General features: G+C 33.6%; 1 protein-coding gene across 2 annotated transcripts in view; it reads left to right on the top strand.

Moving 5' to 3' along the window:
- Src42A (Tyrosine-protein kinase Src42A) overlaps window positions 1–24,019 on the top strand; it is a 130,796-nt gene that overhangs the window by 25,934 nt on the left and 80,843 nt on the right. For both annotated transcript variants that reach the window (XM_014244633.3, XM_014244618.3), the window contains exon 2: window positions 2,564–2,658. In XM_014244633.3, coding sequence (XP_014100108.1) covers window positions 2,564–2,658 — 95 coding nt within the window. The remainder of the gene's footprint in view (window positions 1–2,563; window positions 2,659–24,019) is intronic.

Here is a 24,019-nt window from a genome sequence, read left to right as displayed (position 1 = left end):
TATATTGCACAAACTATCGGCTGTTGTGATAAGAATCGCCTCTTTCAAGAGAGACAGCACTGGCGACGGTGATTTGTGCTATTTAAAATAAGAAACTGAATCGTAACATTGTTCATAAGATTTAATATAGTATGTACATATGTTTTTAGCTTTACAAAGCAAAATGGTGGACTTGTAGGAAAAAGTCAAATGTTTTTACATACAAAATTAGCAGTAAATTGGTTATAAAAAAAGTTGGCCCAATAACTAACAAATCCTACGTAATAATAATCCGCATCCTATGAATAATATATTTCTGTGAAGCTACTTATATGGTTTCAAATGAATAAGTACGACAGGATATGCATTTTTTTCAGTGCTCTTCCAATTGAATAATGTTTTTAGGAGTCCAAAGTTTACTTTAGCTAACAAAAATCTTTTAAATTTTTGAAAGCGTAGACCGGCCTAAACCATAATTGTAGGATTGATTTTGAAATAAGCACGACGGTGTTGTCGCTGCAATTATAATGGCATAGATGACGAAACTAAAGTAAGCCTTTTAACGTTATCTGAATGTCATCGATCCATAGAGGTCTGGACCAAACATAGTCAGCTGTTTCTATTGGGATGCTTTTACATGAATTATCCCTGCAGTCATTTCGGACACGACTAGCATCGCGTAAACACTGAACGTTATTCAGAGCGGACACACCTTCATAGAACTCCCACCAGTTAATGGCTCCTCAATCCTCGTTGTAGGCGACATCAAGAGATATCCTATGGTCATCCGAAGTGCCGTATCCTGGCAGGTCTAGATCTTCTTCAGTTGTCCTGCTGCTTTCAGGCATAATTTATAACCGATCGGCCGCTGTCTTATAAATTACCAACACCGGCTACGGAATTGAGAATCTTGTTGCGACTTTGTACTTTAGTTATAATCGCGGTTGTATGCGAACAATCCAAAATCTTGGGGTTGTTTACTGTCGGAATTTTCATATTATCGAAAAAATTGTTGAGATCTAGCCTGTACTCCTTCGTCCAGCTTGTGAATATGGTCGCTGTGGATTTAGCAGGAGAGAATGTTAGGCTCCTAATAGTGAAGAAGTGAGGTCGTTGAGATGGGTGCTTATGTCGAGATCTTCACCTAAACCCACCACTAATAGGAGCTGTTGAGTCCTAGTAGTCCTAGTAAAAATTCCATAAGAATTGTGCCTTTAATTTGCCATTGTCTGCCGTATACCATATTCCGACCGACACCTAATCACAAAATTTAGGCTGTTGAGTAGATTATCTCACTAATCCACTGGATTTAGCATTATTTCGCCATACAAAAATGATACTTGTTAATCTCCTAATCGAGGTGATTTGAAAATAACCTACACGAAATCTCTCTCTGAGAATCAGATTTAGCGCCATCTGTTTGCTAAAAGGGAAATTTATCACGTTATAACAGTTAATTTAGACGCTACAAAGAGAGTTGTAAACAAACAAATAAATAAGATGTAATACATCTGAACTCTCCGGGCTATTAACTTCCCAATTAAAAAAATGCGTTCATTATTTCCATTAAATGGAAACTATTTAAAACAAGTCGACTTTTATAACAAAGTACGAAATTACAATGATTTAATTTATAAAATACTAATAAACGTTGTGAATTATTTAATGTCAAAAACAGCTGTTTTATAAATCTCCAACGGCAGTGACTACAGTCTAGATAAGTGAATAGATTAAATGCATTCTAATCACTTAAAATTTTTGGTTGGAACATGATATTACGTAGATTGAAAAAAATAAAATAATACCTATAATCAGGGGTGTTGTAGAATCTGATAGTTGTCGGAATCAGAATTGAAATCGATAAAAAAATGTAGTAGGTGTCATGAATTCAGATATTACTGGTTTGACGTTCGGAACAGGAATTGTATCGGTTTTGGGTGTCACAAAAACCAATTTTATCGGTTTTGTTATCAGAAACAAAGCAAGAGGATTTTTGCTTACATATTTAAAATCTAAGTTAAGAAAATATAAATATTATTTTACGCTTTAATTTATATAAACGAAAACATAAAAATTAAACAGAAAATGTCATAATTATTGAATCTATGGAAAAAATCAATATATTTTAAGAGGATTTACCAAAACGTTATTTAACAACTGAATTCGTCTTTATTCCGTCGATAATGTGATATAAATCTGTAAAATAAGCATGTATACAAACATACAAACCAAATTTCACATGCAATTCCCCTGGTGCATCAAGTGGATTACTGCGATCTCTTAATTTCTTCCTTTTAATTTTTTCGTTGCTATTTTTTCAATAAAATAAAAGCTAAAATAGCGCAACTCATAATAAAGTTTCGTAGACTCTCAAATATGTATATCAATCGCTTCCAAAAATAATAATAATATAATAAAAATTATAATAATATAATAAAAATAATAATAATAGTATTAAAAAATAACAATAATATAATTCACATTTTAATATAGTATTGAAACTGTATATTTTTTATTTTTATTTTATTTTTTGAAAACTGTTATACCAACTTAACAAATTTCTTATTTTCTTCTATACTTTCAGGGCGACTGGTGGCTCGCACGCAGCAAGAAATCCCGTCAAGAGGGTTACATACCTTCAAATTATGTTGCCAAATTAAAATCTATAGAAGCAGAACCGTAAGTAGTTCAAAATAAATATTTTGTTTAATAAAAAGGCAATTCGAATAAAGAAGAAAATGAGCAAGCAAATTTAGTGTTCTTATATAATATAAAAGTTTTTCCTATTAACCTTTTGGTACATATACTTAATATATACAAATTATTTTAAATGTTATCCTTAAGCCACGAAAGTAGAGAATGTTAAACAATACAAATTTTGTCAAAAAATTTCGGGGAATAAAAGTTAAAAGTTCTTAAACATTCGTTGTCAAAATATATTTTCTGTAACAAGCTTTTAAATTGTTTTCATACGACAGCACGAGACAGTGTTTTAACGCTATGTCACTGACTCGCTTTATTTGCCTGCCTAAATGTATGCAATCATTTTTATAGCCGCAAGCAGCTAAGGCGCAATGAATTCCCATGCACTAATATTTGCACAAGCGAACCAACAAACACACACACAAATAAAGAATTTGTTTCAAGTTTTGAAAATAATCAAATAATTGCATAATGTTTTTGCTATTTTAAGTATATTAATTTTTTTTAATAAAATACGTAGTTCTCTTAGAAATTAAATTTGTGTTTAAAATATTGGCAAGATTATAGACTAACAGCATATTAACAAATGGAAAATGGTAAAAGCGTAGAAAATATGTTTAGTCTGTTTTTTTTTTATAATTTCATCAACTGCTGGCTCTAAATCTTGCCTTCTTGTCTTTTTATAATCATTTTTTATATTTTATGCAAAATCATTTGCTATTATTGTGTGATTTTTGCCAGCTATAAAAAATCAATCACTCACACATACGCACACGCTCACAGTATAACTATGCATATTTAGGCACTTGAAAAGTTTAATCAACCTAATTACACAATTTGAAGGCATCACGACACGCTCACGCACACGGCGTCATTTAGCTACTGACCGCCCTTGAATTTCAGTGGCACTGCATATTTTTTTTTTTTTTTTAATAATAATTTCATTTCATTTCATTCTTGGGCCTTGCGTATAATTGTAAATGAAATAAAATGGAATTACTGTTGCCTTTAAATGTGACTTTAAAGGCGCCAAGCTGCGATATCAGTCACTTTTTGTACTTTTACGAGCTTTTTAAGTACCGTATGGTGTAATTTTTATCATTTTAGTGATTTCATATTTCTGTTATTGTTATTGTGGAGTGTCACATAAATACCATATACCTATATTGAAAAGAAGTTTGTGCAAAAATAATAACTTCAAAGCCTTAAAGCTTTTTAACTAGTATTGAGTATGTGTTTACGTATATTTTAGTACCTAATATGTTACATTGAACTCTATTGATAATAAGGTGATATTCTTAAATATTTCCTTAGAAGTTTACATGCACATTAACATTTAAATGAAATTTCCTTCTTTAAAATTCATACTTTTCACTTTGATGAGCTTTTCGGCATTCGCAAAATATACATATGTATGTATAATGTGCTCATAACAAAGCAACCCTTATCGTCTAGTTTTTTTTAACGATCTGCCATAAATGTTCTAACTTATCACTATACAATTCATAGAAGCACATCTAAATAAGGCTGGAGCGCCTATAACGACGAACAACCTTCACTTAGTTTATACAACACATGCATATACCTATGTATGTATGTATTTAAATAGATAAACCTAAATAATTTCCGTTCTCGTGCTAGGCCGGAAGTGATATGTTTCATATCCGGCCGGGTTCTATTATTTCGACAGCATTGTTCAAATTATTTGGGGAATATTTTCTGTCCCTGAATCAAGATCTAACATTTTATACTAGAACCTATTGATTATTGAATCCTCTGAAAAGTGATAGCTCTCTGGAATATAGACATGATAGAGGTGAGCACCTATGCCTTAAAAATAAATATCTTACAAAAAAGATTAATTTTCTCGAGTTCAACAGGACATAAATACAATAATTAAGATTTTCTAAGTATTTGCCAAAGGGATCTATAACTATATTCGAGCAAATTTTTAGGCATAAAGTTCGACCTATTTGAGTGAAATGACATACATATGAATGAAGGGTCTATAAGAAATAATTGCAAAATCTGAGAATACTAAGTTTTTTGTATTCTTCTTATATAAAATAGTGACAATTTTCGCTGTTGTTTTTTCCTATCGTTTAGGTAATGCCTGAATGCCTAGGAACACACCCAATTACCAATTTATATGACATATGACAGCGGTGTAACGATAAAAAAAGGTCTTTAAATAAATAACATTCTTTATATTATCAACAAGTAAGGAAGGGCTAAGTTCGGATGTAACCGAACATTTTATACTCTCGCAAAGCCAAATTGAAGATTGACTGATATTTTCGGTAGAAGGTCAACTATAGGCACTGGGGTCCACATATTTAGTACTTAGGGGCTTGAACAGTTTTGGTTCGATTTAGACAATTTTTGGTCACAAGGTCACTGTTATACTCTGTAGCAACAGGTTGCGAGAGTATATAAAGTTACCGACTTATTGATCGGCCCTTGTATTCACATTTTATTCAATGGAGAGTTTCAAAGTGCAGTTATAATGAAGCAAACAATAAACTCAATTCGAATTTAATTTAAAGGCAATAGAATAAATGTTTATCGTTTTTATAGCAGCTCATATTTTCTGCAACTGTTAAATTGAACGTTTTGCATTTTTCACAATAAGTGTTGACCTTTTGTTGTAATATCTGCAAAGAAAGTGTGTGCAAAGACTCAGATCTTCAGCAGCTTTACCCCTTCAATCTTGTAAAGTTGTGACATCACTTTTTCGCCGCTGATAATATCAATTTACAACACACAAGTACCTGAGTCTCACAAGATTTGTTGTTGTGTCTTTTACTTTGACTTTGCTGGCTACTTTCGCATTTCACCTACTTAATTTATCCTGAAACCTGCACACCCTTACACAGCTTTCTTTGCATATGCATCATTTCTCTTCATCTCGTCGAGTGTTTGCGATCGTCAACCTACTCAGCATCAGATGCAAGTCGCCAGACCTCAGACTGCGTTGGCAAAACCGCCTCGCTAAAATATATGTTTATGCGATACTTGAAGTTATTTACGTGCATCGAAAGTGGGTTAACGAATATGAATTTGTGGTAGGCTGTAGACGGCAGGCAGGACAAGTGTGTAGAAGGTGGACGTGCAGACGGCCGAAAAAGGGCGCCACGGCAAGGTTGCCATGGTGGTGTTCTTTATTACGGTATTACAGGGACATCTGACGCGTGCATTTTATGACCACTCTTCTGCAGCTGTCGCCAACATGTCCTCATACACACACGCACAAGATGCAGCCTCACTCACTTTTTGCGCCTGCTAAATATAGTATATCAACACCCGAGCGGCGAATCTTCTGCTGGCGACATCTGCTCTTGTCACCCTACAAGTGCAATCTTCACGCGGGTACACAGAGAGGTTGGCAACTGGCAGCGACAGCTGATAAATTTGCTACCTTCTTTCTTTTCGTAATCGTTTTTTTTTCTTGGCGCATATTTTAAAAATGGGTATAAAATTACTGTGGGACACTCAAGGAGCCACACAGTCGATACGCATTTTATGTCAAGTAGAATTCCATACACGTTTTTATAGTTGTTTATCTTTAAACAGCCTGAGTGATATGCAATTTTACGATGATTTGGTTACTCATGCGCATTACTGATGTTCGTTAAAGGTTGTACGCAATGAAAGTTTTACAGCATGCAATACAATGTTGTGTTACTTTTTGCTGTAAAAGCTTGTAATGTTGTATGCCGGTGCAGAATATCCTCGGCAGAAGTCATTGTCAAAGTTGTTAAAGTTTTAAGAACCTATATCTGATATTATCCAACAAATAGCGATCTTCATTTGAAAAGTTTTATGTCGCCACTAAATGGATTATGTCTTTTTCGAAATATTATTGTACTTGCATAGAGCTACCATTATCATTTACATATATTGGTGCTGGTCGAACGGTAATTGGATAAGGCTCCAAAGAGTGTTAATGTACATCCTTAGTCACTACACCATACAAATCAATTCAAACAGTTTTAAAGTAGTTCTCTGTTCATCACTGAAGTGTTCATACAATCACCGACAGCAGCTAAACCTTACAAAGATCGCTAGTAAAGCAGCGTCAAATCAAGACTTATTAGTTAGGTCAGAGATCTTATAAACGAAAGTCCGAATGCTTGTAGGATTAAAGAAAATGCCAAAAGGTGTCTAGTTTTGAGGCAGGGAATGAGCAAGTTGCAGCTGGAGCTATGTACTTCGAAGAAGTTTCTTAATATTTTCAGCTCAACTTTAGTAAGGATAGATAAACCTTACCGAGTATCCTTCAATAAGCTTTTTTGTTTATTTGGGACCTTTAAAGTTTCCATATTTCTTTGTTACATTTTTAGACCTTAAGTACAACGACAGTTTTTCCCATGTAGCTAAAAAAAGTAAATAAGATCTTTTAGTAGCCGTTTCAGATGTATTCAGTCTTAACTGGAACAATCAATGAACTACCTCCAAGCATTACACCAAAAGTCTCTTGCAAATGGTCGCTTTATGTAGTCGCTAATATTTGTTTATGATGTTATTTTTGGTCCCATTTACTGTTCAGAAATTTTTTGAAAAATCCTCTTCAATGTTCCTCAGAAAACTTTACGATTGTACTATTCGATCTAGTAAAAAGAAATCCATTATATATGCATTGAACTGAAAGTTTTTTCAATTATTCGATTTAGATGACATGTGCGAAGTGGTTCGATAACTTGTTCATAGTTCGAAACTAACTTCATAATACTACTCTCATATAATATAATCCCTCGTCCTTATTTGTAGAAAACTGGAACAGTCGATTTTCACAAGCTTCTCTTGAGCCAAATTTTTCAACATCAAAATTATTTGCCGTAGGCAGGAATAAGTAGTAATCATTTGATTTAGGTGATAAGGTGGATGCATAATATTATCCCAACCAAGCTCCTGAAGCTCCTGGTGTTGTCCTGATGGAACCCAATTACTTTCCTATTGACCAAAGCTAGCTCCCCCTGCTCTATTTAGACGGTTCACTGGTTGACAGTCCCTCGCTGACTTGACGGTCGGACTCGAAGACTTCCATTATCCTATTGATACTTTCAATAATTGGTCTTCAAGGATGTTTGACATTAAAATTTTCGGAACGGAATTCACAAAACGAAATTGCAAATGACTAAATCCTACAGTATCAGGATCATATCTATTGGAAACAATGGATTTCTTTTCACTATACCTCTTATTATTTCTTTGAGTGTCAAAAGTGCCGCTCCCAACTACTATAATTTACTCATATATGCCTTTAAAGAAATTTTCTGATTTAGTCGAGTCTCGCAACAATTTGCCGAATATATGACCATTTCTTTGTTAACTGAGTTATAATTGAGACCATTAAACATGTTAGTAACTGATTTCAAATCGGTACGCCAGCTGTATATGGAAATTTTTTTGTCACCTTATGCAACAGTCTAAGTTACACTTTTTTATAAACGATTTCGAAGAAAATTTTATAGTAATATAGTATACGAAATGCTTTAAATATTTTTATTTTTTTCACCTGAAATTTATGTATTTTACCTTTTTTTTAAATTAACAAATGCTTGAACAAATACTGTTTGGAGTTGAGTGCTTAATATGTAAATCTATGCCGAAAAATGTACAAAATATATGAAGATCATTAGTCAGACATGAATAACAATTACAAAATAGTTTTTGATCGCAGTTATGCTCTTGTGTCAGTGTTGGCGCCGTTCGTCACTCCTAGTCACTGCAATTTTGAAGTCTTTTTGTCAAAAATGATCTCACCTTACCAAGGGAAATGCACCACCATTACGTCGCCAGTAATATTGACGTCATCATTAACTATAATGACCGTTAAAATTATGCAGCATCATGTTTGTATTAAACAAAATTAAGTTATGAACAACAGGAAATCATCTATTTTTTGTTGTTTTACTGACGCCTGGATTCTACGAATTGCATTCCAAAAGCTGAAAACAAATGTTATGTGCCAATACCCATCGGTACGAAGTTGTTGGCTGCTGCCTTTTGTCGGTGAATGCATACGAACAGGTTCCATTTTTTAACCCTCGAGTTGTCAGTTTTTTTTTGTTTTTTTGTGTGATAAATGGTATTTTTTCTACGGCTTCAAGAGGATTTTGTTTCTTAATAAATTAATATAGTCTATTAAAACTTTGAGAAATGTATATTATAGATGTACCTAAACATATATTATATTATAAAAAGTTTAAGAATTTCTTGGAAAAGCAACAAAGTTGTCATTGATTTTATATTGCAGGTCACAATCAGATTCAGCATTTTGCGTATATTGTGAAAGCCACAATTTACATCTGAAATCAAGCGAGGTTGGAGTTTACTTTTAATATATGTCTCTCAACTGTTTGAACCTAACTGCTATTAAAAAATAGAAAATTTAATTTTTACAGAGTTCAAAATAAAAAAGCAGGATTTTTGCCCAATTTTTCAACTTTTTTTCCAAGTCTATAATATAATATATTAATGATAATATTTCGATTTTAAATTCATATAAAGCAATTAACTGCCAGTTATCAAACGAGCGTATTCACAAGTTCAAAAAATGTGGTTTAAAGTATCTGTCGCTCGGGACTTGAGGGAGAGCCTACTCACTTTAATGGCTTATACTATATATATATTTAATCTATAATTTTAATCCTTTTTCTTCCCAACTTAAGAAAAAATTAAAAAACGTGCGATGTGGAATTGGTGGGGATTTATTAAAAAATATTAATTTTCATTTTGAAAATTTAAAATTTTCACTTTTTGGAAACACTTTGAACAAATAACGCGATTCCAAGTTTTAAAATCGACTGTAAAACGTTTATAAGGTATATAACTACGTCAGTTTTGCTAGGGACGACTTGAAATTTATACACAACATTTTTGAGATAAAAAATAAAATTAAAAACCCACCTTAACATGTTTTCTGCGCAGTTATTCACCAAACAATTATGGTTGATTGAGAGTTCTCTCCTCGAACTTTTTCTACAAAGTATGTCATTTTTGCAACAAAAATCAACTATTCCAAAACTTTCCAAATCATAAATCTTTTCCAACCTCTCTGTTAGAGGGTTAATAAATATTTTGAAATTCTCGGTAATTCGTAGTTTCTCCGATAGTTGAATATCTGAATCATATTCGAGTTGTTTGATGCTGACGCCACTTGGTTGGTGATTTTTGCTTTCTTGCTTAATTCCTAAACCAACTCTCTGTTGATAGGCTATTTAAGATAAAAGTGAGCCACAGCAGGTATTTAAACACTTTTGTCTGAAATTTTTCGCAGAAGTGTGAATAAATACATTTTAAATAATTCATGGTTATATTTCTGTTATCGAAACTTGCGGTTTTTCCTGCTTAAGCCGAAATTCGCGCAATTTCTGAGATTTTTCGGCTATTGTCATTAAGCTTGGTTCCTTATAATTTTTAAACGCCTTTTCTGCATTTTCTTGTTTTGACTGTTTCACCTGAAATTATATCAATATATCCGTCATAGCAGCTGTTAATTGCTTGTTTAAATAATCAATTAAATATTTTCCCCAATTTTTGATGATATCACAACAGCGATTGTTGACTTTTTCGAACAGCCTTGGTCGTATGTATTTATGAGGAGTTGCTCGCAATTATGTGTATTTGTTTTTGCTGATATCTTATTCCACACTTTCGATTTTCTTGTATTTAAGTATTTAAGTAAATAAATTGTCGATTTCTTTGAATTTTTTTGATAATTTGTGCATTTATGCAATCGTCATTTTGTAGTGGTTGTGTTATTAAATGTAAACGTATTGATTTTCTAGGAATTGGAACTTTAATCACCGTTTTATCTTATAACATCTAGAAAACCCCATAGTTTGTGCTTCATCAACCGATTCTATTTACAGGAAATGCCTTTACTGAACAACAAATATTCAGAACCCATTATATGGCACCACAAGCATGAGATGTGTTTTGGATAAAAGGCATATGACTACAGGTTGGTTGAAAAGCTTCTGCCCTCGATATGAAAAAATACTGTTTTTGGTACAAAATATATTTTTTTATTCAATATAATCTCCCTTAACTTCAATACACCTATTAAATTGCAATAACTTTGTATTTCCCTATAATGACTTTCCGGAAACTCTACAAAATACCCGTCTACGGCTGTAATAGCTTCTTCATTCGACGAAAAACGCTTTTCACGAAGGAATTGTTTCTGGTTTCTGAAGATGTAGCAGTCGCTGGGAGGCATATCTGGTAAGGACGGTGGATGCTCAAGCAATTCGTACTTTAATTCGTTCAATTTTGTCATACCTTTGTGAGCAGCTGCATTGTATTAATGAAAAATGCTGCAATTTAAGCCTACGGATCCAGCTAATCCAAAAGGCTGCAATAATATTCAGAGTTGATTGTTTTACCTTTCTGCATATAATCCATCAACAAAATTCCTATTGTTGATCGTTGTGACTTCACTTGCTTTGGAGCTGAACAACCAGCTTCAGTCCACTGTAAACTTTCTTGTTTCAATTTAGGATCATAGTGGTAGATCAAAGTCTTATCCATAGTTATAAAACGGCGCAAGAAATCGATTTTATTCTAAATAATATATAATATAAAATATGAAGGACTCGTTCGTCTGAGATGCCTGTGGCGTTAGTAATTTCACGCTTAGTCAAACTTGGATCTTCACTAACAATCTTATGAATTTGCTCAATGATTTCTAGGGTGGTTGCGGTTTTTGGTCGTCCTTCGCGTTTTATATTAGCAGCCCAAAACTCGACGGTGCGTTTTAAAGGTGAGGACTCCTTATACACTCGTTAACAGTTTTTCATAAATTTCTTTTGATTTTAAACCTTTAAAAACAAAGAATCTAATCACTGCGCGATGTTCAATTTTTTCCATTTAAAAAAAAATACTTTGACATCAACTTCAAATGGCTTGTAAACAAAAAATTTAATGACAGAATGACTTGCAACTTGCATGTGTTCTCATGACTGATACACCATTTTGATAAAAAAAAAAAGTAGCTAGTAGTGCCATTTTTTGGAAAAAGAGCTGACACTTTCCAACCAACCTGTATTTTGTGAAAAATCTCTGGCCTAAAAATGAAATAACGTTTTTTGAATGAAAATATTGTTATATTCCTTGGCATAATATACATCTAGTTAACTCAGTTTTAGCAACGGTGCCTTTTTTGAAATCTTCGAAAAAGAAAATAGTTATAAGCTAAATCTTATGAATACTGAAAGGAAATAGTTCATTGTGTGATTCCTTTAAGGGGCACACCTAGTAAGTAATTTCGGAAAAATGTTTGTTTTTGCATATTTCGATAGTCTTTACCCTTCAAATGAATATTTCTAATATTTTTAATGTTACAGCCTAAAGTGTGGCCACTCAGTTTTATTAGCTTTTTTTTGTGGGCCAAAAATCATATGTATAATTTTTGAAGAAAATTTGATTTTTCTTTCAAATACAATTTTGTTAAATGTAAAGTTTTTTAACAATCCAAGGTTATACCTTAAAGATTATTGGCTTTTAATTTTTTTTTGTTCAACCACGTGAAGGCCGTAATGACTACGGCAGTGAAGAGGGTATTTTAAGTTTGCCACAAAGTTTGTAATACTCCAAAAGGAACGTCGGAGACACTATAATATATATATATATATAAATGATGAGCTGAGTCGATTTAGCCATGTCCGCTTGACCGTCTGTCTGTCTGTATATATGCGACCTAGTCCCGCAGGTTTTAAGATATCTATCTGAAATTTTGCGCACTTTGCCTTCTCAACAAGCTGCGCTTTGCCATTCAAACTGTACAATCAAATACAAGTTATTGTATGGAAAACTGCTTTATTTGGCGAGATATCTTGTCAAAATTTGGATTTTATTATTGTTCAAGGCAACAATATTCGAAGAAATTGCTGAGATCGGATCACTACAGCTTATAGCTGCCATACAAACTGACCGATCAAAATCAAGCCAAAGATGTTTTATTCTACTTTATTCTACAAAAAATGAAAATATAAAGAGCATTATAGCTTCGGTGGCGCCGGAGTTAACGTTTTCCTTGTTTTTGGTTATTTAGAAAAGAATAAATCGCCAAAAAATATTTTTTTTGAATTTTTTTGTAATATACATATGTTTATATATACATGTATTCGAAAAATTAAAAACACATCACATGAAATCATGAATATACTGAAGCTTTGTCTTGGTGAAAGAGCAACCATCGTGGCATCGCCCTCGAAATTTTTCGGTTTGAAAAATTTCGTCATTGCTATGATCTACGAACCCCTTTTATACACCAATGTTTTTAACTAACTCCCTCAATTTCCATCAGTTCTTAGCCGTTGAATATTCGGTGACAGATTTACAGATTTTTCAATGGTGTTTTCTCCCATGAGGAAACAATATTTTATCAAACTTGAAATTCACAGGAAATGATGAAGTTTTTTTTGTTGGGAGAGCTGAAGTATATAAAATGTACCGTATTAGATGGATTTTATGAATATTTCCAAAGATTTATGCCTTATATAACAAATGCTTTTTCCTTAATTTTATAATTTTCCCCTAATTTCCTTATCGAACCTCTCAACAAGCATTCGACTTAGTTATTTAGGACTCTGTGCTCTCTCGTATTACTACTAAAAATTCGGCCCAAACGCCTAAAATCGTTAGAGTAAACCGGTAAACTGCAAATTGACATTGTCAGGACGATCGGTAACACATTTACCAAACTTTGTGCGCAAAAAGATCGATTTTGACTTAAATGTTTATGGTGATATTTCGTGCTATCGATATGAAATTAAAGTAGCACGACTTGCAGCCACATGAGATTACAATTGGTTTGAACACCAAACTATCACTGTCTGAGAGTGCATTGGCTTCTCTCTCACGTTACACTCAATATTCACTTTGAAAATGAGTTTGAAGTACAGTAAGCCACAAAAGTGTTCATTAAAAGTAATATTTTTATATTTTATTATTTTAATGAGAAAGTTGCGATATTGTTAAAAAAAATGTATAGCAGGTACGCTTGCTCGTTTCAAACTGTACTTATGTTGGCCGTTATTTCAATGATAGCTGTCTCGTAGGAGTCTCACAAATTAACGGTACTTGAAAGTCTTTGGGAATACTGTTGTGGCTTGTGTGCTCAGATCACATTTTTGTTTGATATGAGCAGTTCAAGTTCTAGTTTCTTGAACACTTTTATTGCTGATTCAGATTAAGTAATTTATAACACACATATTCCCTTTTAAATTCAATTTTTGATAGGATAAAATGCCGAAATTTGTTTTGCACCGAAATTATAGCTTAGGTAAGACAAGGCATATTAGAAAGAAATGGTGTGCGCGATAATTCAAAAAATACAGAGATTCAAAAATTCGCAATTTCCGAAAAATAGCGCTAAAAATGAGAGACCACAGAAGCCATCTCGATTCGCGCAAAGATTCTTGAAACGATTATTGTTGTCGGGAGCCGTAGATAATTCGGTAGACCCCAATAAAGTTAGATTAGAGAGACTAAATATTAATTTCTGCAATGAAACTGTTCGAAGAAACCTCAAAGAAATCGGAATGAAAGCGAAAACTAAAGTAAAGTAACTATTGCTTACAGCTGAACATAGAGCTGCACCATTAAGCAGTATACAAATTGGGATGTTGAACAATGGAAGCTGGTTACCTGGCCAACATAAATGGTTTCATGATCTAATGGGAACGTATGGTCTTGGTACTACAAAAATGTTCCTTTGTATAACTTCTCGCAACATTCAACAAACGTTAAAATATAGTGGTGGATCTCTTGAACCTGATATGGGGTTGTTTTTAGGGCAATAAACTAGGAATTTTTAATATAAAATGAAACTAATGAAATTATGAAAGTCCAGGTTTACATTAATATTCTAACTAACTATATTATTTTTTTATAGCTTTTTTAGCTTAAATATAGTTGTTTTAAGCTTCGATCTTAATTTCATATTACAAATAAAATAAATATACCAAGAAAAGTAAAATCCACGTTTTTATGAACACGTTTGTGGTTCACTGTATTCTAAAGTATCGCTTAAAGTGATTCATATAGCTCCACGAAATAGTGGTTTTAATTTCTTTGTCCAAATTCCATTGAGAAAGAGCTGTCACTGTCAGAATAACATATGGTTCAAAGACAACATTCTTTTTATATACCTGTACTCTTATTGTGGTTCGTTAGATGAATTTGTAGAGATAACAATAATTTTCCATTGAAGAAACTGCGAATTTTTTGCGCAATATTCAGAACGAAATGCCAAAAGTGCGTTTGAGAATTCACATTAAAAAATTATTATGCAAAAGGTGATCTCGTTTATTTGACATTGAATTTCGCAAACGACAACAATAACAATATGAAAGAAAAACAACGCAATAAGAATGAAAAACTCTATAAATAAAATTTAATTGACAATTGACAGTACGCGGAATATTATGCTATAGCTACCGTTGTAGTTGTGCGGGTGATAAAAAAATATTCGTGAAAATTATAATTCTCCTACCAGCGTCTAATGATATTCCTTCCGCACCGGAAGATAGCCCGCAAAACAACGCGCGGGCCAACAGGTAAACAAACGAGCGAATTTGTATGTGAGTATTATCGCGGCAGAGCGTGCGAATAAATCGCTTGCATGCGGCAATACGCAAATTATTTTCGAAATCATGCAATAAAGTAATATAAACAATTTATAGTAACACATATGCACCGTAGTACATATTAGTATATGTATGTGTACAGGTAAGCACGTTAGTTTTCTAGGCATAACTGAAAAGTATTAAGTATTCGCCCAATGGCGTTCAGAAAAAACACGAAATTAATTCGCGAATTTTCAATACCCGCTGCGACATATTAGGAGTATTACTGCCTCTCTTGACAATGAAAGCGGTGAATCACCTACGTAAACAAGTAAACATAGGTATACATACAGGTGCATATGGGGTATATATAGTATATATTTTTAAATCTATGTGCAATTAACACGTTCACAAGTCGGCATTTGTATTATACAAGGGCGGTCCGAGAAAAACTTAGCGTACAAGTTTTAAACATTTAGCTCGATATATTTGACTCAGCAAAGCTAGAACCTACTTTTGCTGGGAGTCTGCAAAATAGGCCGTCACGCTCCAGCGACAACTTCTTATTTCCACTCGAATTTTTGTAGGCAGGTGACTTTTAAGTTTGAGAACAGAGAAAAGGTACAGTTTGCAAATTAATTCGATCAATTTGGTAGTGGTGAGTCGTCGTGTTGGCTTGGTAGAAGATCACTTTTTTCTTCGCCAACTGGGCCCGTTTTTTCTGCAATTCGGAGCCGAATCGTAGAAAAGCGAATAGTAGAACCTTGTGACCGGTTTGCTATGATCTAAGTAGTCTATGTAGATCACTACGTGTGAATAGCAAAAAACGGTGGCTATTACCTTTTTAACCGATAGGACAATATTCATCTTCTTCGGAGCAGGTTCACTTAGTGAAGTTAATTGCTTCGACTGTTCTTTGTTCTTTTTGTACCATTGGATTAAAGTTTCATCGACGGTCACGAAACGACATAGAGAGTTCTTCGGCTTGAGCTTAACACTGCTCCAAAGTATCATGGTTCCGTTTTTGGTTCGGAGTGACACGCAAACTCTGCACCCCCCGCGTCGACAGCTTTCTCGTGGTCAAAACGGCGTTTTTAGATGCTGATTTCTTGCCACATAGGCGTGGCTCATCGAAACCCGACGTGCTTCCACAAATCAAACTAAAACAACGATTGCAATCTTGAGAATGGCCGTCTACGAGAATGATAGTACATATTTCTTACGACAGTAGTGCTATCAACGCCAGGTTAAATACTTATTGGACTACCCTTGTATTTGCCAAATTGTTTTAGGTAACATTGTAATATAACAATGCGACTCTTAGCTCGATCTGATGTTACAGTTTATTTAAATACTCCATCGCTCCCATTTGCATTATAAATAATTGCGTAATCCAAGAATTAAGTAATCGTCAACCCAGTATTCGTATTCTATCGCTAAGGTCGTTCGGGTTCATTGTTTGGCAAAATTTTCCACTTTCATGATCGTCGTTCGTCGCTAACTTGTTTGCATATCAATTGCTCTCGTGTGCTGCTGCCACGCATGCCACGGTTTTCCGTTTTCGTAATTGATAGTCATTGGTTCGGGTGTGCCATAAAAAATGTATTAGATTTTTATGATGACATATGACAACTTCATGTGATTTATAGCGAGTTGCAAACCGCATTGCTATTTTTTTTTGGCATAATATTTTTATGGTTTCAGTTGCAGTGTTGTGATATGCATGTTTGCAGCTCTAACAAATTGTGAAAATTATTTCAATTTATTCTAATAAATTGTTTTGATTTTTTTTGATTTTTTTTGATTTTTTTTGTTGGTAGTGAACTTTTTTTACTTTGTTTTTACGTTAGTGGAAGTTAAAGTAGTTCTTAATTTTTTTAAGTCCGTAACAACTTAATTTTTTTATGCCTCAGAAATACACCCAAGATCAAATTTAACCCGGACTAGTCCATAGTAACTGCGCGGGGAAACCGATTCGATAAATATTTTTTCCAAGATTGGTAAACCCTTTTCTACTCGTATGTTAGTGTGAAGTTTGATCTCCATATGTGAATTGGTGTTAGACAGTTGTTTGTTTACGACGTAAAAAGTTTGTTTGGCAAGTTTTATATAATGGGTCCACGGACTCATATATGTTCTCCGGTGCAAAAAAACAATTGTGGCAAATACCGTGACTGAGCGTTGACTTCGTTTAGTGTTTGGACAAAAAGTCAGTCACAATCATGCTAAAATGTGACGGCCCATTCATGTTTTTTTGTACGAGTCTAGCATTGACACGTTTCATACCCAAAAAAAATAATTAAAAGTCGATTTATAAGGTATGTTGAGGTTCTCTACTAATTCTCCTTTCCTTCACTTCTTCGATGTTATCGTCACTACTTTTGTCCTAGCAAACACATATAATTAGGGACATCAATCGTTGCACGAACATGAAAATGGCTGTTCCAATGTAACCAAAATTTTTTTTATCGCTTCGATTTGTTTATGACCAATCTGTGTCGAATTTGATCTTGAGTATATAATCTGAATTAATATAGTCTTGTTGAATCTTAAATACTCATTATCGCGAGAAATGGCCGACAGCTCGGACATATCTGTGACTTCGCACGATGCCAATTCACTAAACATACTTATTCATAAAATTTTCAATAGTATAAAACACAAAACCAAATATGGCAGCAGGCGTTTCAAAAATTTTGTAATCTTTATTAGCTCAATTTATTTACACTAGTATCTGCCAAAAAATTGTCGAAAAAGCTTGAATTATTTTTAACGTGATACAAATTAAAAACAAATTACATATATATTTGCTTGTACACATTTTCCCCCACCCTGTTACTTCCTTTTGAACTTTTCGCAAAATTTAAGCACACGTTCGAGTTTTGTATCTTATTTGTGTTGTTTTTATCTGTTGGGTGGCTCAAACGTAGCTGACTAGAAATGTCAACTAAACTTGTTATTGAAGTCTAGCGAAAAGTCACTGACCCGCCTAAACAAATTCTCGAATATTTTGTTTAATATCGACAACCGAATATAAGTTTTTTGTTTTTTTTTTGACACCAGTTGTAGTGATGAAATATTGTCAACAAATTAAATAAGAAACAAAAACAATGGTTATTATATGCTAAAGTTTTAGGTAATCATAAAAAGTTATTGTTAAAGGAAATGTTTTTGCGCAAATTTTCCTTTCAATCACCCTATAGCATATTATTTCATATATTTTAACCCCTTACTTTCCTCCGCTTTATTCCGGGAAATTGCTTTGTTGCTGTAAATTAAACTGCTAATTTATTAATGCACAATCGGGTACGCATTTTTCCAAAATTATTTCTGATATAAATAGACTAATTTATATGTTTGTTGTGTTGTTGTTATTGTGGAAGTCAGGAAGCACTTTCGAAAATTTTTTCTCCACTCGTAAAAAGTAAAAATAGAGCATTTCAATTATGGGCACACTGCCATAAATTAATGCTAATCAGAAATCGGCTGTCAACAGGTGACAACCGAATAATCAATTACGAGTGCGCGCTTGTGCCCATACAGTGTGTTTGAAAACGAAGCGGACTCATTTATTAGCGTTTAAATGAAAAGTATATATTATTTATTTACATAATTTTTTAAGCAAATAAATGGACTTTTAGCTCTAAAGTGGATTTAGTAAAAATTAAAGTAAATTTTAGTAATCAGTAATGGTTTTGGTAGTCCTTAGAGAGATAGCATCTCTTATGGATCGGTTCAGCACAGTTTTGGTAATGTTTTAGGTATGAAGCTTGTCTATGCTGGACTTATACCAAAAGACCTGAATCTTTTGCTAAAACGACATTGAATAGGGGTCACAAAAGAGATGCTTAACTAGCTGAGGGCTCTATATTCATCAAACCCATTATTACTGCTGACGAGACGTGAGTTTATGAATATGACGGAGAAACTGTCCAAAAATCTAGCGACTACAAAATTGGTCCAATTCGGTCTAAAATCAAGATGATGATCGCTTTCTTTGATTACTATTGTGGTCAAACGGACGTCAACGTGAAGAAATTCATCGTAAAATACCGGATTTGTGGGCAAACGAGAGTCATCGCTCAGCCAGCGTATTTTCCATATTTGGCCCCTTGTGACTTCTCTGTTATTCGTTTCGGTAAGCGCCCTACGAGCCCATTGAAGTCTTGGCAAATAATTGATGGAAAATTTCATGAAGATATTTTGTCTCAGTGGCGGCGATTAACCCTAAGACCTGACCAAACCCAACATTGTTTCTAGTCATACAATTTAGAGATGTTTTTAGGAATCATTTGAAGCTGCTAGTGCCTTGATAGGCGCCGTTCGTTTCGTCTTATGAGACTAAAAATAGATAAATATATCATTTATTGCCGCTTAAATAACAAATATGAAAGCGGACGACAGCTCTAATTAAAATATTGTGATCCCTGCCAGCGAATGGATAACTGAATTCACTTATTTACCTTACGCCCTCTAAGTTTTCCATAACTTAAGCGTGTGCAAAGTAAATATATGTATAGCATAGTATTGTTATGAAAGTTGTTATCATATTTTGTTCTGCTTTTTTTACCTATTTTTTTTTTACCTATTATCATTATTCGGATCCAAATAACTCTCAACTTAGCCTCCTCTCCGTGAAGACCTCAACCTCACTAGTAATATTATTACAAATTTACATGTCCAACGCAACTTATTGGTTTCTTTTTGGTGGAGCAACTTTGAAACGATATAACGTCAGAATTTCTTTTCTGATCAGAAGAGTTCTGAACTCTTCTGTTCAAAAGCTAGTTCAATTTTTCAAAATGGCCTTATGGGCGCAGAATATGTGTAGGTGAAATTAAAGCAATTCCTACCAAATGTGAATTCAATATACTGTGCAAGTAGAGGTAAGAGGCCCAAGAAGAAAAATTTGTTTTTGAAAATTTTACTAAAATCTACACTATTTACCAGATGAAAAGTCTAGGTTCACTCATATTTCTTAAACAACAACAGCTGTTTGAAACAAAAAAAAATCAACCAAAAGTCTTAATTGTCCGAGCGGTTAATTAAAAATGTGAATAGAGTCCCAAGTAATTATCATTTAAATAATAATTTGAAGCGAAAACGTGACAATAAATAAACAGCGAGATGAAAAGTGAAATAAAATATAACGCAAATGGGTCACGTGTGTATTTGTACTATAAAATATAAGCTATATAATACTAGCTTTTGTTAGTAAAATTTCTGACAACTTTTTATATCATCAAGAGTAGAAGGTCAGTTAACCAATTGAGAGAAAAGTTCTCTTTTTTGTGGAACCTTATATATGTGTGAATTGATGAGTGGTAACCATGGAACGTAATAAACCTGAAATATGGAATGACTCTTCATATATACTAAATTGATTCTCCACCAGACGAGGCTGTGGCCAATATATTTTAAAAACAGTATTTATGGTCAGTTTTGTTTCATATTCGTAATTTCCTCGATAGATACATTCCGGAATTTGAGAACAGGTACAACAGGAAGTGAAATATTTTTACTCATAATACTTATATATCTTTTCACATGATTTCATATAGTCCTGAGTCTTAAGGGGTTAGGTGAAATCAGAGACATGAAACAATTTTAAATAATTCTTGTTTGCCAGTAAATTATTTTATTTTCTGATGCAAAAACAAAGCATCTTTAAATAAGGTTTAGTTTTGACTTGACAAAAATTAAAAAAAAAAAGTTATAATATTAAAAGTAATGGCTTTTTTTCATCCAGTTTCAACCGATGCTAGGTGCCATCCCTAACCCTTGGAAATTCATCTAAAACCAATCGGACAAAAACAATTCATTTCATTAATAGATAATCTAGTGCCTGTTTGAAGCTATATTTTCAATTAATAAAATGGCGGTCTCAGAAATTTTTTGCCAAAATTTTGAAAGTTGAAAAAACAGTTAATTGTTTATAAAAAATTGAAGTTAACAGAAATAAAATTTTTCGATCAGGCACTAATTTGTCATGTTTCTTAAAAACTGTTCATTGATGTTCATGAGATACAGTGGTCATCAGTTCAAAAAATATAGTTTTGAGAAAAACAAAGTTTGAAGTTTTATACGAACTTTGCAGATTGCCGATTGCTAATTACTGAAAAGTTTTTATTGGATCTACTTCAAAATTTCAGAGAATATTTGTAAGATATTATACTTTTAGAAAATGCATAAAAATCGGTTTTTTTAAAATTCTGACTGATCCTATGTGGCTAGCAACGTGCAAGACTCAATATAAGCTATGCCTTCGGTTAATTCCTCTATACACAAACTTCTGTGCGTCACTGTTAGCCGAGCAAAATCCGAGTGGTTATCGTTATGTTTTATATTCTGACACTGACGAATAGGCATGCACCACGGATCATTAGTTAATGCATACGCGCGAATTATATAGAAATTTGTAAGCGCAAAATAGCAAATTGTTTAATCTATTTTAGTTTGCTTGAATGTAGTAACGTAAAAAATTTCCATTTTAGTGTTTTAACTGCTGTTAGTTTAATTGCTATCGCATATTTCCGCCAATGCACCACGCCCTATCGTCTACTCGTCGTCGTGATGCTTCTTTGTTACACACATGTTCGATAAATTATTGACACACAATTAATTGTGCTGTCCAAAATTTGTGGATTGTTATACGTGTTCCATAAATTCGTTGCCCCTTTCTCTTACTTTGACCCTCCAAGCATCTGCTCGACTTATGTATGTATGTATGCGGATGCGCCATTCACTGACCCAGACCGTCGCGGTTTGGCCCTTATCATCAGCTCGTATGTTTGTATGTAATAGTTACCAAAAAATTTCCTCTGTTGGTTGGGCTTTAAGCTCGAATGCATGCACATTTAGCATCCAGACTTAAGTCAGTCACTTCTTACCTCGACTACATACATACATATGTCTATCTTTATTTCTTCTGCTGACTTCTTCATCTTCATAATTCGTTTGTTTTTGGAGTTTGACTGTTACTTGCTGTCGAAAATGAGCAGATAAATAAATTCCGAAAATTTTTGTGTAGGTCGCCATATTAATTTGAATTTCGGCTTCGATTTTTTTCAACGCTGTGCGCTGACTTTGTGGTCAGTTTGGCTTCTCATGTCTCGACACAATTAATCGTTGTTTGATCCATTGTTCGGATGCTTGTTTCACGTGTACGTCGCATGATTTCAGCAATCAGCTTTTCGAAGAATTCCAAATATGTATTGCGGTGCTTGTATGTTTGTTTGAATTTGAATATTTGTAAAAAACAAAACTCACTAACATTTTATTTCTTTTTACGTTCTCTTTTAGGTAAGTATTCACTATGCATTGACCTTTCGAAAAGCTGCAACGTCACGTGATATGCATATATGCTATTTGCATGGCAGCAATCTGCGCTTTAGAATTATTTTTAGATCGAAATTTTCTTAGCACTCACCACCAACAGGTAAGTACTTATGTATGTATGTGCAAACGAAATGCGGGATAGCCTAAATTAGGTCAGCCCAATGCAGCTGCCTGGCTTCGTTTGATGATGTACAACTTATGCCCAAGTTGAGGGGTAATGCGTTGTGAATGCTTCATCCAAAACGCGCCATAATTAGGTTTGGTAAAGTAAAATTCGTTTAAATCTTGATTGAACTGTAAACACCATTGTAATTTAACGGGCTCATTAAAAGCCGAATTCTGACCCAATTCGACTTAAAAAATCGGTTAATTAAACAATTAAACGGCGATGAAAGTATCCCAATTAGTTTATTGACTTTGTTTTTGTTTATTTTGTTTTGGAGTATTTATGGTTCCAACATTCACGAGTTATACGTTTTTTTGACCAACTACTTTTACCATATAGTGTATATTGATATAGTATTTGAAATCATACCAAATATAGGACAGTTTTCTTCGAGATATTTTAATGAAATAGCTTAGGCACAATATACTTAAGTTCCGAAAAATTTTAGTCATTCCTCTGGCCCCTTTATATCCAATATATACTTATGAACAAAATAATAGGTGTGCGTTTAGCTAGTACTGTTTTTTTTAGCCAAATGGTGTTGTAACTGTTAATTTTTTTTTTTGATACCGTTACATTTTTACGATGAAGTCGAAAGAGTAGCGCATAAGTATCGTATCAACAAATTGAATTACTATGTTGTTAATTTTGCTTTTGAGTGACTAGTTATCATTGCTTCATTAAATTTGGTTGGCCAATAAAATAGGTGTACGCAATATGTTTTATAAAACATGTGTTATTTCGAAGTATTTTTATAATCTCGCAACCTGTTGCTACAGAACATAATAGTTTTGTTCACCTAACGGTTGTTTGTATCACCTAAAACTAATCGAGTTAGATATAGGGTTATATATATATAAATGATCAGGATGAAGAGACGAGCTGAAATCCGGGTGACTGTCTGTCCGTCCGCCCGTCTGTCCGTCCGTGCAAGCTCTAACTTGAGTAAAAATTGAGATATCTTTATGAAACTTGGTAGACATGTTTCTTGGTACCGTGAGACGGTTGGTATTGCAGATGGGCGTAATCGGACCACTGCCACGCCCACAAAACGCCATTAATCAAAAACAAATAAATCGCCATAACTAAGCTCCGCAATAAGATACAAGACTGTTATTTGGTACACAGGATCACATTAGGGAGGGGCATCTGCAGTTAAAATTTTGTTTAAAGTGGGCGTGGTCCCGCTTCTAATAGGTTTAATGTGCCGCTTTGCTATAATAATAAAATTCACTGGAAGCAAATGTTTTTAGCA

Source organism: Bactrocera oleae, chromosome 4 (genome assembly GCF_042242935.1).
Source record: "Bactrocera oleae isolate idBacOlea1 chromosome 4, idBacOlea1, whole genome shotgun sequence".
Lineage (NCBI taxonomy): Eukaryota > Metazoa > Arthropoda > Insecta > Diptera > Tephritidae > Bactrocera > Bactrocera oleae.
The sequence above is the reverse complement of the archived record's forward strand: the minus strand, read 5'-3'. Positions and strand labels throughout refer to the sequence as shown.